Below are 13,948 nucleotides of genomic sequence, written 5' to 3'. Positions count from 1 at the left end.
GCGAAAATGACCCTCTGGTAGACGGCATGTCGGAGTTGTCGATAGCTGCTTCTACTGAGAATACATCAACGTCCCATTCGATGCTTTCCGGTGTTGCATTCTGGACCCTTGTTCCTCGGATAGTCCGCGGCCTCAATCACCTGTCCCTGCTCTTCTCCTATAGTGGCCTTTATCCCGAAGTAAGGTACTACCTCCAACAGGGGCAGAAGATTGCAACAGCCGTTGGGGCTGCGTCTCTCAACAGTCAAACCACCGCGCTTCTTGGGAATTATTTGATCCGCAGTGGAGGGGTTGATGAAGGTGTGTTGCTGGTACAGCAAGCAGAAAATCTAGTCTCCGGACTTCCGCGCGATCGACACTATGCGTCTTTGCAGCTCTTTTTGGCTTCTCATCATACCAAACAGGGCGAATTGAGAGCTGGAAAATCTGCTATTGGCGTTGCAGAATCGACAATTGAGAATCTGGTGGCAAAGAGCTTCGTAGACAGCTTAATCCAAAGGCGCTCAACGGCAACAACTCTCGAGATCGACATGAGTGCACTGACTCTACAAGGGGCTAAACCGGCACGACCGCCTCAAAGAAGACAACAGCAGAGCATCTCGAAGAGGCCCCAGAGCAAGTCAGTCGCACAACGTGACTCTTCAAACTCATCACCGGAGGAAGCTCCGGCAGTCGAGGTGTTTGCCTTGCACCGTATGAGAGGCGAGATTATTCGAGCGCGCATATATGCAAAGATGTCTGAAGGCGGTCTCGAAGCAGCCGCTTCGCTGTTGAACGAGAGAAACGCTCACACTCGAGACCAGCAGGACCTAGTGCTGCAAGCTCTACTTGCATCACGAGTACACTTTCGCCAAGGACTCGAGCACTTCGTCAGCGACCCCGTCTTCTGCGTTATACCCGAGTCTACCATATCGTGTCCAGCAATCAAATCCTGTAATAGCGACAGACAGGATAAGCAGAATAAATCTAGCAGCCCTCCAAAGAGCAGAAGCGCTGCATTTTCAAAGTGTGCCACAGGCAAGGCGTTGGCGAGAAAGATCAAACCCAGAAGCCTGTCCCTGGCCAAGGATGAAGCTAAATTCCTTCGTGTTGCGCAAGACGAAATAAGTAATGTCTTCCGATCAGCAACGACCTCCTCTTCTACGGCAATTGTGCATGAGATATCTGATGTGCTTGGGAAGATACTCATGGTACTATCTGCTGTTTCGTCGGCAAGTTCAAGAGCTTCGATTCCACCTGGAGTTCTGTCATACTTTCTAGGTGAGTCATCATAAGCACGAAGACAGAAGAATGCAGACTGACTTGTGTTCGCAGAGGTGGGCAGAATGCTTTCGATGACAAGGGAATCTTTGGCTATTCAGGTGGAGTGCAAATTGCCTAACGGAAAAGATACGTTCGATTGGCCAAACGACAATGCAGTTGAGGGTCAAGAGAGAGCCCAGGTGCATGACAAAATCGAACTTTCTACCTTTCAAGCTGAATATATCGACATCATACCCCAGGATTGGCGTGTTGTATCCATGACTCTGAGTCAGGAGCGAGATGAGATCCTCGTTTCCAAACTACGCTCTGGTCAGACACCGTTCATCCTAAGGCTTCCACTAAATCGGCACAATTCCTTAGACCAGGATGAGGAAACCTTTGGATATGATCAAGGAAAAGCGGAGTTGCAAGATCTTATCAGTCTTGCCAATATTTCGGCCCATAGTGCACAAGACCTGTCCCGTAAAGGAGCCAAGACCGAGTGGTGGGAGAGAAGAGCTACCCTTGATGCCAGGTTGAAGGATCTTCTTACCAATATGGAAACCATTTGGTTCGGGGGGTTCAAAGCTGTATTCTCACAAACGGCGCAGAATCCGGCTCTCTTGTCACGCTTTCAGCAATCACTCCAGAACATTTTGGATAAGCATCTACCATCTCGGCAGAGATTGGGACGGGGAGGCCAGTCAAATCGCGTGGCGCTAGATTTACGCGTGCTCGAGCTTTTTGTCGGCCTCGGAAATCCGAGCGACTCTAACGACTTGGATGAGCCTTTGGTGGATCTTCTGTACTTCGTGGTCGATATTCTGCAATTTAATGGCGAACGTAACGCTTATGACGAAGTTGATTTCGACTCAGTCAGTTAATACCCCACTCTGATTCCTAGTCTTGAGTTGCGTCTGCTGACTGCTTTTAGATTGTGATCGACATCACCGATGCCCTTCGGCACTACCACCAAGCTGTTGAGAACGAGCAAGGCAGTGAGTCGGAAAAGCATACAATACTCATTCTGGACAAGCATCTCCACTGCTTCCCATGGGAATCACTGCCGTGCATCAAAGATCACGCTGTGTCTCGGCTGCCTTCTCTCGGATGCTTAAGGAATAGGATCCTACAACAAAAGCCGAATCCAACAAGTTCCGATGGCCGGATATACGCCAGTAGAAAGAACGGAGCATCTGTACTGAACCCAGGAGGTGATCTGACGTCTACCCAAGGCAAGTTCGAAGAGCCCCTGCAGGAGCTTTCAGGCTGGGAATGCATCGTTCAGCGAGAGCCTACCGAGGCCGAAATGGTGACCTGCTTGGAGAGCAACGACATATTTCTGTACTTTGGACATGGTAGCGGTGGGCAGTACATACGGTCTAGGACCATTAAGAAACTCGGCAAGTGTGCTGTAGCTCTGTTGATGGGCTGTAGCAGTGGAGCGCTGACCGAAGCCGGGGAATTCGAGCCTTACGGAACGCCGATGAACTACATGCATGCTGGATGCCCTGCGATGCTAGCAACGCTTTGGGATGTGACGGACAAAGACATCGACCGTTTTTCTCATAGCGTTTTGGAAAAGTGGGGTCTTTTCGAAGGCCGTCAGCCGCCTTTATCAAGCAGTCCAGTCAAGAAAGGAGCGAAGCAAAAAGGCAAAGGCAGAGCCAAGAATGCTGAGAAGGTTGGGAGGGATGAGAGCAAAGCAGTATCTTTGGATCAGGCCGTCGCGCAAGGTCGAGATTCTTGTATATTGAGGTATCTAAATGGAGCAGCGCCTGTCGTGTATGGTGTACCTGTGTATCTTTGTTGATTAGCGAGATTGGGTAAAGAGCATTGGGTGGGAATCATCAATGGCACTGGGCAATAAGAGATCACGAGCGTAAGCTCAGGAGCACACAGTGGGCAGTCACAGTTACCAAGTCTCTAGCCTTTTGTTTTCACTTATTATTGAAAGAGCAAGGTGGTCTTGGTTGGATTGCAGGAGACGCGTCCTTCTCATGTTGGAGCATTATGTCTAAATCTCTGTCTCGCCATTACCACAGTCTATACTTTTCTTCTTTGCTTTCTTTTGCTTTCTTTCTTTCGTTTTGATTTCCTTTCATTTCTTCTCATCCAAAGAATCTTTTCTCCGATTTGCATGAATGATGGAATGGCAACCTGGAGATGAAGAAAGAGACAAGGGAACTTTGCCCTCTTTTGGACTGCGGAAGTATCCCCGCAATCCCCACACAACGACGTCACACTTCAACTCCCTCAGATCAAATATGTTTAACCTTCGCTCTCTCCAGTCCAACATGCTCAATCCTCATCCTCAATAACAATGTCTGTACAAACCAAAGCAACAATCGCATCCTTCGGGGGCAAGCTCCTCAAACTCTCCCACAATGCCTCCTCCACCAACTGCGAAATGGCTTTCAATCTCTACTTGCCCCCTCAAACCACCACCAATCCCCTCCACAAAGTGCCCCTCCTGATATACCTGGCCGGTTTGACGTGCACTGGGGACAACGGGGCGGAGAAGGGATTCTTCCAGCATGCGGCGAGTGAGAAGGGCATTGCGGTGCTCTACCCGGACACGAGCCCACGTATGGCACCCCATGATCTTCGCTCGGTCTGGAACCACGCCTAACGGGATTCCAGGTGGCCTGAAAATCCAAGGCGAAGACGACTCCTTCGATTTCGGAAGCGGCGCGGGCTTCTACGTCGACGCGACCAAATCCCCGTGGAACAAGGGATACAAAATGTACAGCTACATCACCTCGGAGCTGCCCAAGACCGTTTTCGACAACTTCAAACAAGTGGATCCGGAGCGGATCAGCATCTTCGGACACAGTATGGGCGGGCACGGCGCTTTGACTTTGGTGAGCATTTCCTTGCGTGTCATGAGAGATGTATCGTGCGTGCATCGCTGATCCTCACCGTCCCCGATAGTTCTTAAAGAACCCGGGGAAATACAAGTCCGTGTCCGCCTTCGCCCCCATCGCCAACCCGAGCAAGTGCCAATGGGGCCGGAAAGCATTCGGAGGCTATTTCGGCGACGACGAGAAGGCCAAGTGGGCAGAGCACGACGCGACGGAGCTGGTGAAGAAGTGGGCCGGGGAGCCGTTGGATGTCCTCATCGACGTCGTACGCTCCCCCCCCTCCCCTTTCCCCCGCTAACAGTACGGACGCAGGGGCTCCTTTCGCTAATCGGTTCGGTGCGGTACCAGGGCACGAGCGACAATTTCTACAAACAGGGCCAACTCCTGCCCGAGAACTTCGTCGAAGCGGCCGAGGGGAAGGGGAAGGTGAATGTGCGGTGGCAGGACGGTTACGATCATAGTTACTTCACGATGGCGACGTTTGCGGATGACCACGTTGGGCATGCGGCGAGGTACCTTTTGGCGTGAGTGTAGCTTGTGGATGTGGGATGGAGGATGTAGGCTGAGGTTTGTGTATATACAGCAGGGGTACGAAATTATAGATCTAAAAGCTAGTCCGCTGAACTCGAAAAAGGCAAACAGGCCCATGTTGAGTGAGCAACGCATACCTTCCATGTGCTTCATGATGTCTAACGTGGCTTTCCGGAAGTTGACAGTGGTGTCCGCAGCTTGCTCCGAGTTGATAGTCCTGCGCAAGAACATGGCAATTGCTAATACAAACTTTCATCATTTGTTTATGTCCCAGGCACGGCAATGTGCATTTGATGCGAACAGTCCAACTTTGGCCATTCTGTATGCGTAAGGCATCTTGAATCTTGGTTACCCTCCGAGCAGCTTGGTTGTTGGGTTGCTGAAAAAGGAGTTGACAATTCAGGTGACCTGCGTGATGAAGTTGGCCAGGTAAGAAGATTCATTTTCAAGGACGACAAACTTTACACAACGTCGTGTTTGGACGATCCCTAAGATCTGCGTCTAGATCACCTCTCGTTCGAGCAAGTGCTTATGCAGTTTCAACGCAACTATGCTCGGGCCTGATTCATCACGTCGTGGCGGCAACTACGAATCACACGCTCGCCTTGTACCCCGAAAATGCCCACCCAAAATCCGCGCCGATCCATGCATGCATTTCGCTGTGCTAGTCTATTGAAATATAGATGCCATGCTATCTCAAGCTAGCTCCCTTAAACCTCTTAGCAAGCTGTTCGCCATCTGAACCTAAATCATAACCAACACTCGGTTCACGAGAAAAACGTAAAGGACGCTTGGGGGGACGCTCACCGCTTTCCCGCAGTATTTCCAGCAAGGTGGCCCAGCCAGGGGTTTCAAGGAGCTGGAACCCATCCGCGAGGTCGTGTGTACGAGCTACACGGCAGAGCAGGGCCTCTTCTTCCTAGTGGGGGAGTTGAGGATTAGCAAAACGCAAGAATATTGGGTAAGGAAGAAAAGAAGCGGCTACCTTGCTGAGAATGCCCATGCCGTGCAGGAAGCATAGCAGATGAAAGTCGGAGACAGCCTTTATGCCCTTCTGGCCATCAATGTTACTTCCGCTCACACCGAGCTGTGTTGCTACTGCTTTCCATTCCTGGCTCTGACCAATCGCTTCCCGGTTTTCGATTGCGAAATTTGAGCGGTTGAACATCTGGGACGATTCAGTGGGAAAGCCATGAGTGAGAGTGACCAGCAGATATTCGACTGGGAAGCTAGGCTTTGCGTTCTCTTGCACGCTTGCTCCATACTCGTTGATTCGTCGGTAGAAGACTTCAGGGATGTATCGCGTACGACTAGTGGAGCCATCGTCCTCCTCTTCACCGCGGACGATCATGACCGAGGGATCTGCTGAAGGCTCGACAATGTCCGCCCGGATCATCTCGACGGCAGAGTTCGAGACCTGAAATGCTGTGATGGCGATGCCTCCGTCTTCGTCTCCGCTCAAGACGCAAGTGACGAAATTCGAGCCAAATTTACCAGTGTCGCTCCATTTGGTGGGCTTCGGGTTTTGGGCTTGCAATCGGGCTGCGAAGGCAATTTCGAGCGATGACAGGTAGTAAGAATCTATGTGTCGTTTACAAACCACGGTACCGTCTCCAGCTCCAGCATCGATCAAATCTGTGAATATGACCCCAACTTTTTGCAAGCCACATAATCGTGCGACCTCATCGATCTCCTTTTCGTTCTCCCAGTCATGCAGCGTGCATCCATCAGGTTCATCAATCTGTGGCGGCTCGTAGATGGCTTCAACCACTGCTTTGACACCTAACGGCACCTCCTTGTATTCCTCGTAATGACCGTAGAGAAAGCCTACTCGTTGTGATCCTGAAGCCCTCCAAAAGTCCAGCAATGAGTTGATGAGCGAGGGTGACGCAAACTCGACATGATCTACCATTCGATAAGGTTGGGCCTGCAAAGTGATGGCGCTCGGCTGACATTTGGTACAGATTCCTTCGGGCCACTGTGGGTGCCCTGACGGACAGTCCCGCTTTACTCGGTAGAAGGGTTCGCTCAAGGGTGGCATGTAAGACGATTTGAGTTCGGGTTTGTTGGTGGCGGAGTTGATCTTCCGGAGGTAAGAATGGAAGGAAAGATGCTTGATTTTCCTCTCTTCTAGGTACTGTGGCGCGTAAGGCTCGAGTGGCATGCAGTAATCGCACATCCCTTTCTGACTGTGTCTGCACATTTTCTCGTCACGGCGCCGCGATATCTTGCCATCTTGCTTGTCTAACCGGTTGTCCAACTCTGACTGATGTACTACTTCCCAAGGACTCTTGATGGTAGCTGTCGGAGAAGTCTGAGGGAGGGGAGCGATGGGCAAGTCTTCTGTTGGTAAAATGGGTATACCGTTTAAGCGGTTCGACGAGTTGTGCGGTTGTGAAGGAGTTGTGACAGGAGCTGTAGAGTGTCCGTTCATGGGAGGTTGTTCGCTGTATTTTAAGAAGAGTTTATCTCCATGTCTAGATAGGAGAGGGTCAGCACTGGGTGACACGCTATTGATCAAATAGTCTATACCTGAGGCCCACTTTTGTAATAGGAACGCCATTCAGAGAGCTCAGCAATCTGTCTTCGCCACCAAACGGCTTGTTCGAGAGTATGATGGACCGGGAGTCGACGTCTTTGGGCAGGTTATCGAGAATCTAGTGAGCCAAATTCAGTCTTGCTCTTGTATGACCAGGGGACCGTGGAGAGTAGATACTTTGGAAAGTAGAGAGGGAAATTGATCAGTTGGGCTAACGGTCAATCTGAACTGCCCGTTCTTGCTCTCGAACCGCAGGAGAATGGAGCTTGAAGGCGGCATAGCGATAGCAGAATCTAGGATGTGCAAGGCTTGTATCACCAACGCGTATTCAGAGCTGATATCCTGGTAAGTAAGTGGTGTTGGAGCATGATGAGAAAGTTGTGCTCCAGAATCGGCGTGTCGAAGAAGGAACTCGAAGGTGACGGAGACGGAGCTGCATATCGGCAGCGGCTAATCTTCGGGCCGACTCCGCGGCTCTCGAGAAAGTGCAATTTTGGCGAGGTGTTCTTTGTTCTGAACTGGTTCGACGCGACACTTTATTGCTCTCGATAGATTTGAAAATCGCCGATACTTGTACTTAAGAGCTGCCCATATCCGTACCTTCTGTCTATAAATCGATGAATACCGGACTGCATTAAACGGGCTTTCTTTCTGAGGGGCTCGAAGAGGACTTATAGAGCTGCCATCTGCCCCATTGGAAAAGGTGCTTCGGCAAGTAAAGTGAGCTATGGTGGACCTGATTGGGCTTGCAATGCCTTTTGCGTATCTGGGCCTATTGGTTGGTTCTTTGGCGACTTTCTCCTCACTCTACAGAAAACGGAAAACAGGTGGGTGCCCCGTACGGCAGTCGTTCAGAGTACGTGTGCAGAGAGCTTACATGACCATAGCAAGGTCAGCATCGTTAGAGCCATGGTTCGATCCTCACGTCCAACGGAACATCTACCTCTCTCTTCTCCATCTCGAACCTCAGCCCGACCAAGACAAAGCCACACCAGTACCCGATAGCATATTAAAAGCCGCATTACTCCAACGGGCTGCGGAAGACATTCGAAGAATACTTGCAATACGAGGAGCTAAGCAGCCGCTGAGTCAGCTTTTGCAGAGAGGTAGCGTCGGAGATGATCTGTGGCAGAGGTTCCTGAGGGCAGAGAAAGAGATGGAAGCGGAGGTGAAAGATGTTGTGGAGGAGGTAAGAACCCCTCTCTGGGTTGATGGTAAAAGCTTAACGAATCTGCTAGGCGAACGCTCTCGCTACGAATTGGGGACAGACCGTCTTCCAAAGTGCTAACGAGATGGTCAACAACGCAACCATACGTGAGCGTGTGGGTGAATTGCAGGCCAAGGGTAGAGCAGACCGTGAATGGTGGGATAAGGAGAGAGAAAGCATATCCTCGAAGTTCATGCAAGAATTGGACGAAGAAGTGCCTGCAGGGGGTTCAAAACCTGCATCGACAAAAGCTGGCAACAGCGACGAAGAGGCGGTTCTGGTAGAGGCTGGAGGGCCCGCCGCAGGGGGGTCTACGGCAGGATCGAAAGGTGGCACGGTAAAGAAGCGGAAAGGAAAGAAGTAGCATCGTCCTGGTGAGGTTCTTCAAAGTGTACAATAAAAGATATTCCCAATTCCACCGTGATCTGCGGACAGGATACCTTCTGAGGTCTTTCTTTTTTCATGATTTTGTGCTCTCGAAGGCGCATTGCCTCTCGCAAGTCATGCTCCGATCCCTACTCACTAGGCTTCTTGTGGCGACTCTGGGCTCTCAGATTTTCCGTCATCTGGTGGAAGCCTAAGCTCTGGTCGTCGCCGCAAGTATGTTGTGAAAATTTGTCTTCGTCTGGCCATGCTTGGGAGATAACCTCTCAACCATTTGTTCGCCCAGGGTCAGCCGGCTACGGAGGGTCAGCCTAGCATCATCTCAGAAGAAGAACCTTCAGGCCACTTACTCTATAATGCTTCTGATGATTAGACTCCTTGTTTACGCGCCACTCGTGCTCATTTCTCGCCCTCGCCTCCTGCTTCAGAGCCTTCTTCTCCGTTGCCCTCAGAGCTCGCTTCTCGAAGTCGCTAACCCCTACCATGCCCATTTCACCTCTAGCACGCGTCGCAAGTTGGCGTCCTGGATGATGATCTGACATGGGGTGGTCGCCGTCGGCAGCTTCGGCTGCTGTTATAGCTCTGCGATCTGCACGCTCGGTGGGTGTGGGATAGGAGCGGAGATTCTGGCGATAGTAGCGGGACAGAGAACGATGACCGAGGACCCGTCCTGAGGGTAGACGGAGTTCGTGGTCGCTGTCTGGGTGGAAGTCTTGCCCCCGAGGAGGCGACGCCTTGTCAGCCTCTGCGTGTTCCTCATCTTCCCTGATCATTTCCTCATCGGCGCCATCCTCGGACTCGCCTGGAAAGTCATAGAATTGGTCAAGCTCCTCATCAAACGCGATCTTGCAATGGCGCTTGTCTATCATGTGGCTTCGAATACCCTCAACTGTCTCTTTTACCTTGCCGCAGTACAGGCATTCGCGAAAACCGGAGATGATGTTGAATAGATAAGAAAGAAGACCTTCGGCATCTTCTAAATCCTCCTGATTTGGTATGAACATTCCATGTACTTTGAACATGTGTTCGAGGTTGTCACCCATTGTTGACGAGTCGATGTTACAGAATAAACATCGCGCAGGTGTATAGCCTCTCTCGATCTCTACTCGATGGGGCTGAGCTTGCAAGGAATCTGGCCCCTTTGCTTCTCCAAACCTTATTGTACTGTTGGCCCCATCTTGAGGTTTTGTGGCATTCCTTTCGAAAAGTTCTGCAGAAATTGGGGCCAGGGAAGCAATCTTGCGTTTCAGATTGTATCCACTTCGACTGTTAAATCACCACTCTGAAGTTTTATATCATTGAACAGAGGCTTACTGGTAGTCTGTGTGCATATGAGCCCGCTGGAGCTCGCTGCTCTCGAACTCTAACTTGCAAGTATTGCAGGTGAATGCGACAGACATTTCACGATTCTGTAGAATGATTTCCTGAACGGATTCTGGATTGATTTGAGACGTAGGATGAATACTTCAATTAAAGAGATGATATTGGGGGAAGGAGATCACTGATCAACACGACTCGGGCACAAGTATTCGTACAGGTAAGTCTCTGGTGCAAAGGGCGAGGCACGATTATTTGACCATGCCTATCGTTTTATATTCAATCGACCACCAAAGACTCAAATGAGTAAGAGCGCGTATCTGGACTAGTCGTTATGAGTCAGATTATTGAAATTCTTGGGGTTGGGGTGACCATGCAGCTACGGCGGGATCCCCACAAACGTGACTCAGGCTCGGTGCGGGCGATGGCTCATGGAACATCATACACCAAGTGATGCAAAGTGAATCGCTCCATTCGATTTTAACAGGATACAATCGACTCTGAATCTCTCTTCTTCTTTCGACGCATGGTGAGATCATTCCTAGTGACGGTCAAGAAGACATAGACAATTGCCAAAATTACAAAATTAGAAACAGGAGCGAAGTTTATCAAATTGGCTTCTACGCCTCAACCCTTTCTTGCACTACAGGAAACCATTCATCCGACTCAGGACTGTCTTCCATGATTGGCTTTGTGACAAGCCATGGGATCAAGTCTTGAAACCGGGCCCACTGAGGAACTCTTCGTATTCCAATTCAGGCTGGAACTCGCAATATAGGATCTCCTAATATATCTTCAGCATTGGGAAGAAGATGGGGTACCCCTCACTTTGAGTGGGCTTACCGATTCGCTAGCCATCTTGAAGTTATAAGCTGCCTCCTCATCCGAAATAATGTGCTTTTTCAGGCCGTTGACCGCAGCCGCATCAACTTCTAATTGAATCTTACAGCTCTTCTCCATAAGTCTGAACAGATATCCAGCCTCATCACAGGTTTTTCCTACAGTCAGAAGGCCATGATTCATCAGTATCAACCCTTTTCCTTTCGGTCCGAGGGCGTGGGCCAGTTTCAGCCCCTCCCCTTCACCAAAGACGATACCGCCATATTGGGAGTACACCCCTTGCACACCGAAAATGTTGCATACATCTTGGTTAAGCATCTCCAGAGGCTTGGCAAAAGTCGAATAGGAAACACCATGGATTGAATGTGCATGGCAGATCGCATGTACGTCTGGTCGGGCTTTGTGAATTGCAGCGTGTATCAAAACGCCGGCAGCGTTGACAGGTCTGCTTCTGTTGCCTCCAACGATTTTGCCATTGTGGTAATTGACCAGGATCATATCGGATGCCTTGAGCATACCAAAGTGCACCTATTTTTAGTCAGAACTGGGAACCCGAAGCCTGCATTTGACAATTATCGGGGGGACTGTACGCCTAAAGGATTCATCCACATCGCATCTGTCTGAATTGGGTCGACTACGCTGATATGACCCGACATGCCTTCAGTATATCCAAGCCTGGCGAAGACGCGAAACACGCCGGCCATATGTTCCTTTCTGAAAATCATTCGGTGTTAGTATTGCATGTGTAAGATGGTGTTCGAAGTACTCCGTACATCCATTGCCTTTTCTCTTCAAGTTTGTTGAACGAGGGGATGCCGGGAAGTGTTGGCCCGCAAGATATAGCCTCAAGAGGTGTGAGCTCGGCAAATTCTGTTGACGGAGCGTTTGGCGTGGCATCGGACGTTGCGATGGGCGCCATGACAATAAGGTTGGCCAATTGTTTACCCCCGAACGTGGAGCTTCAATTATCAGCGTCTTCGGACCAACACGGCGACCAATGGGCTTTCTTGAGACGTTTCGAGAGGAATCCAGAATCACCTGAGCGGTGGTGAGTCAAAGGATGGTTTGGGGATGGACTCCATATAGTACTTACTCTAGGTAAGCGAGCTAAGCGAGTAACGCTAGAGAATACTTATGCGCTGGACGGCCTAAGTACTTACCGTCTGGGTCCCGAACTTCAGGTCTTCGATCTGGACCATAATGCTGTTTTCGGAAATGGCCCTATCAGTGCGGATCATCCTCCGCGCCAAAGAACTTGTACAAGATATCTGATTTTCGGAAAGCCTCTTTGTCTCGGCCAACCTGCTTGCCGAGTAGCTGCCATGAGACAATAAATTCATAGCCGTCCTTTTGCTCACTCATGTATGAAAACATTTCCCTCATATCCTCCAGAGTCTTTAGACGTACATCATGAGAGATATCTAGCTTGAGCTGTTTCGCCAACTCTAAAACCAAATCAGCGATTGCAGCAGCGATTGGTGTCGATGTCGACGTACCCCACCGACGCTTCTCGGGGCCCTCTCCAAACCCTGTTGGCCAGGCCGAGGAACCGGCTTCTCCGAGAACGGAGAAGTTGTGACTTGTAGACTCGGGGGAAAATTATACCTTGATCTTGCACCACTGCCGTCGGCAGAGTTGATGCAGATGACTCGGGGGTATGATGCAGGAAAGGCGATCTTGCGATTGGCACCGCTGTTCGACGCAGAAGCGAACACGATGATGTTCTCACTCGCAGCTCGATCGATGGCCTTCTCTATGCTGTGGTACCATCGTAGGAAGCCGAAAGACATAGTGATAATGTCGACCCCCCCTTCATACGCTGCGCGGATTATCGCCTGGATCGATTGTTAACAGTCAATGACACGTAAACTTCAGGTTGAAAGGGGACGAACACCGGCAACATTGTCAGGATCTATCGAGCTATTGGAGTCTTTGACGACACGTGCCACGTATGTAGGCCTCTGGTGCGACTTTCATCAAAAGCGATGTGGCATGCTGTAGACAATAAAGCTTGCTCTAGGGTAATTGATCATTGCGTGTCACTTTACAGTTACACAAAGCACAAGAGCCTAGTCCTTGCCGAAGCCTCAATAACCAGACCATTGACTCCAAGGCAAAATCCCGATTCCGCTAGGAAGCGGATTTGACACACAGGATCACAACTTTGCAAAGCCCACAGATAGTACATCGTATACAAGTGCAGCGTCGCAGCGCAGTTCAGTCAGGCGGAAGCTCAAGATGGTCAAAATTTACTTCATGGCACAAACGCACGACTGCCCTCCATCAGGACCCATTGCCCTCGGCAATATCATTGCTTTACCTTCGTTACCTGAAGAAGCATTGAGTTCAGTTCCCGCCTTACCAATACGACTGATCCAAGAGTCCTATCAAACGGATTGGACAGCCGAGGTTGGGAGACGCAGGCAAGGACAAATAGGCCTGTGGACGAAGTTCTTGCAGGTGTTAGGAGTCGGGATCGACTTCGGTGTCGATTATGACATTGGCAAAACGGATATATGTGACTTTCGATCGAGTGGATACGCGATTATTCACGCCTGACAACGCCTATATCGAAGAGAGTATGTCTTCTCCCGAGGTGCGAGATTGATCGTGAGGAGCAAATTCAGGGCCAATGTATACATGATCGCAGGAATCAAAGTAGCGATTGTACGTCGGTCACGAGTACGAAGCTGAGGCAGCGTAAGGTACACGTGCAGCTTGGCGTAGACGGCACTGTGGTAGGAGTGCCACTCGGTCTAGGACCGAATGTTGGGGTCTCATGCAGCCGAACGCAAGGAATCTCCTTCGACGGTGCATCCGATTTTGTTTTCGCTTTTCCTCTAAGAGGAATAATTTATTCGAAGAGACAGGGCATAGTGCATCGTGAATTCAGCAAAGGGGGCTCTTCTTGGTCTGGATGATGACCATCGGAAACCTGCTGCAGAGCGGAAAGAGGAGGATAGAGAGGATTTCGAGCTGTTGGGACTCGCAGACGAGGACGTAACTGCCGAAGATGTTGATTTG

General features: G+C 50.3%; 9 protein-coding genes across 9 annotated transcripts; 4 read left to right on the top strand and 5 right to left on the bottom strand.

Annotated features, from left to right (window-relative positions):
• Positions 1–26: 26 nt before the first annotated feature.
• Positions 27–3,055, top strand: HO173_001156 (uncharacterized protein; the record flags this gene model as incomplete). The annotated part of the gene is made up of 3 exons (XM_037303100.1): positions 27–1,260; positions 1,315–2,117; positions 2,177–3,055. The coding sequence occupies 3 exons, from the start codon at positions 27–29 to the stop codon at positions 3,053–3,055; spliced, it is 2,916 nt and encodes a 971-aa protein (XP_037169747.1).
• Positions 3,056–3,565: 510 nt separating this feature from the next.
• On the top strand, positions 3,566–4,634 carry HO173_001155 (uncharacterized protein; the record flags this gene model as incomplete). The annotated part of the gene is made up of 4 exons (XM_037303099.1): positions 3,566–3,830; positions 3,886–4,106; positions 4,177–4,371; positions 4,455–4,634. 4 exons carry the CDS (start codon positions 3,566–3,568, stop codon positions 4,632–4,634), a joined length of 861 nt encoding a protein of 286 aa, XP_037169746.1.
• Positions 4,635–5,328: 694 nt separating this feature from the next.
• HO173_001154 (uncharacterized protein) lies at positions 5,329–7,455 on the bottom strand (the record flags this gene model as incomplete). The annotated part of the gene is made up of 4 exons (XM_037303098.1): positions 5,329–5,556; positions 5,623–7,114; positions 7,170–7,294; positions 7,354–7,455. The coding sequence occupies 4 exons, from the start codon at positions 7,453–7,455 to the stop codon at positions 5,329–5,331; spliced, it is 1,947 nt and encodes a 648-aa protein (XP_037169745.1).
• Positions 7,456–7,903: 448 nt separating this feature from the next.
• HO173_001153 (uncharacterized protein) lies at positions 7,904–8,747 on the top strand (the record flags this gene model as incomplete). Its single annotated transcript, XM_037303097.1, has 3 exons — positions 7,904–8,003; positions 8,064–8,365; positions 8,415–8,747. The coding sequence occupies 3 exons, from the start codon at positions 7,904–7,906 to the stop codon at positions 8,745–8,747; spliced, it is 735 nt and encodes a 244-aa protein (XP_037169744.1).
• A 286-nt stretch (positions 8,748–9,033) lies between these two features.
• HO173_001152 (uncharacterized protein) lies at positions 9,034–10,612 on the bottom strand (the record flags this gene model as incomplete). Its single annotated transcript, XM_037303096.1, has 4 exons — positions 9,034–9,063; positions 9,118–10,033; positions 10,082–10,134; positions 10,577–10,612. 4 exons carry the CDS (start codon positions 10,610–10,612, stop codon positions 9,034–9,036), a joined length of 1,035 nt encoding a protein of 344 aa, XP_037169743.1.
• Positions 10,613–10,793: 181 nt separating this feature from the next.
• On the bottom strand, positions 10,794–11,843 carry HO173_001151 (uncharacterized protein; the record flags this gene model as incomplete). Its single annotated transcript, XM_037303095.1, has 4 exons — positions 10,794–10,868; positions 10,928–11,452; positions 11,515–11,638; positions 11,698–11,843. The coding sequence occupies 4 exons, from the start codon at positions 11,841–11,843 to the stop codon at positions 10,794–10,796; spliced, it is 870 nt and encodes a 289-aa protein (XP_037169742.1).
• A 305-nt stretch (positions 11,844–12,148) lies between these two features.
• On the bottom strand, positions 12,149–12,307 carry HO173_001150 (uncharacterized protein; the record flags this gene model as incomplete). The annotated part of the gene is made up of 1 exon (XM_037303094.1): positions 12,149–12,307. One exon carries the CDS (start codon positions 12,305–12,307, stop codon positions 12,149–12,151), a length of 159 nt encoding a protein of 52 aa, XP_037169741.1.
• Positions 12,308–12,345: 38 nt separating this feature from the next.
• Positions 12,346–12,714, bottom strand: HO173_001149 (uncharacterized protein; the record flags this gene model as incomplete). Its single annotated transcript, XM_037303093.1, has 2 exons — positions 12,346–12,369; positions 12,421–12,714. 2 exons carry the CDS (start codon positions 12,712–12,714, stop codon positions 12,346–12,348), a joined length of 318 nt encoding a protein of 105 aa, XP_037169740.1.
• A 448-nt stretch (positions 12,715–13,162) lies between these two features.
• Positions 13,163–13,483, top strand: HO173_001148 (uncharacterized protein; the record flags this gene model as incomplete). The annotated part of the gene is made up of 1 exon (XM_037303092.1): positions 13,163–13,483. The coding sequence occupies one exon, from the start codon at positions 13,163–13,165 to the stop codon at positions 13,481–13,483; it is 321 nt and encodes a 106-aa protein (XP_037169739.1).
• Positions 13,484–13,948: the final 465 nt, after the last annotated feature.

Source organism: Letharia columbiana (assembly GCF_014066305.1).
Source record: "Letharia columbiana isolate WasteWater2 chromosome Unknown Sc0000002_s0, whole genome shotgun sequence".
NCBI classification, from domain to species: domain Eukaryota; kingdom Fungi; phylum Ascomycota; class Lecanoromycetes; order Lecanorales; family Parmeliaceae; genus Letharia; species Letharia columbiana.
The sequence above is the reverse complement of the archived record's forward strand: the minus strand, read 5'-3'. Positions and strand labels throughout refer to the sequence as shown.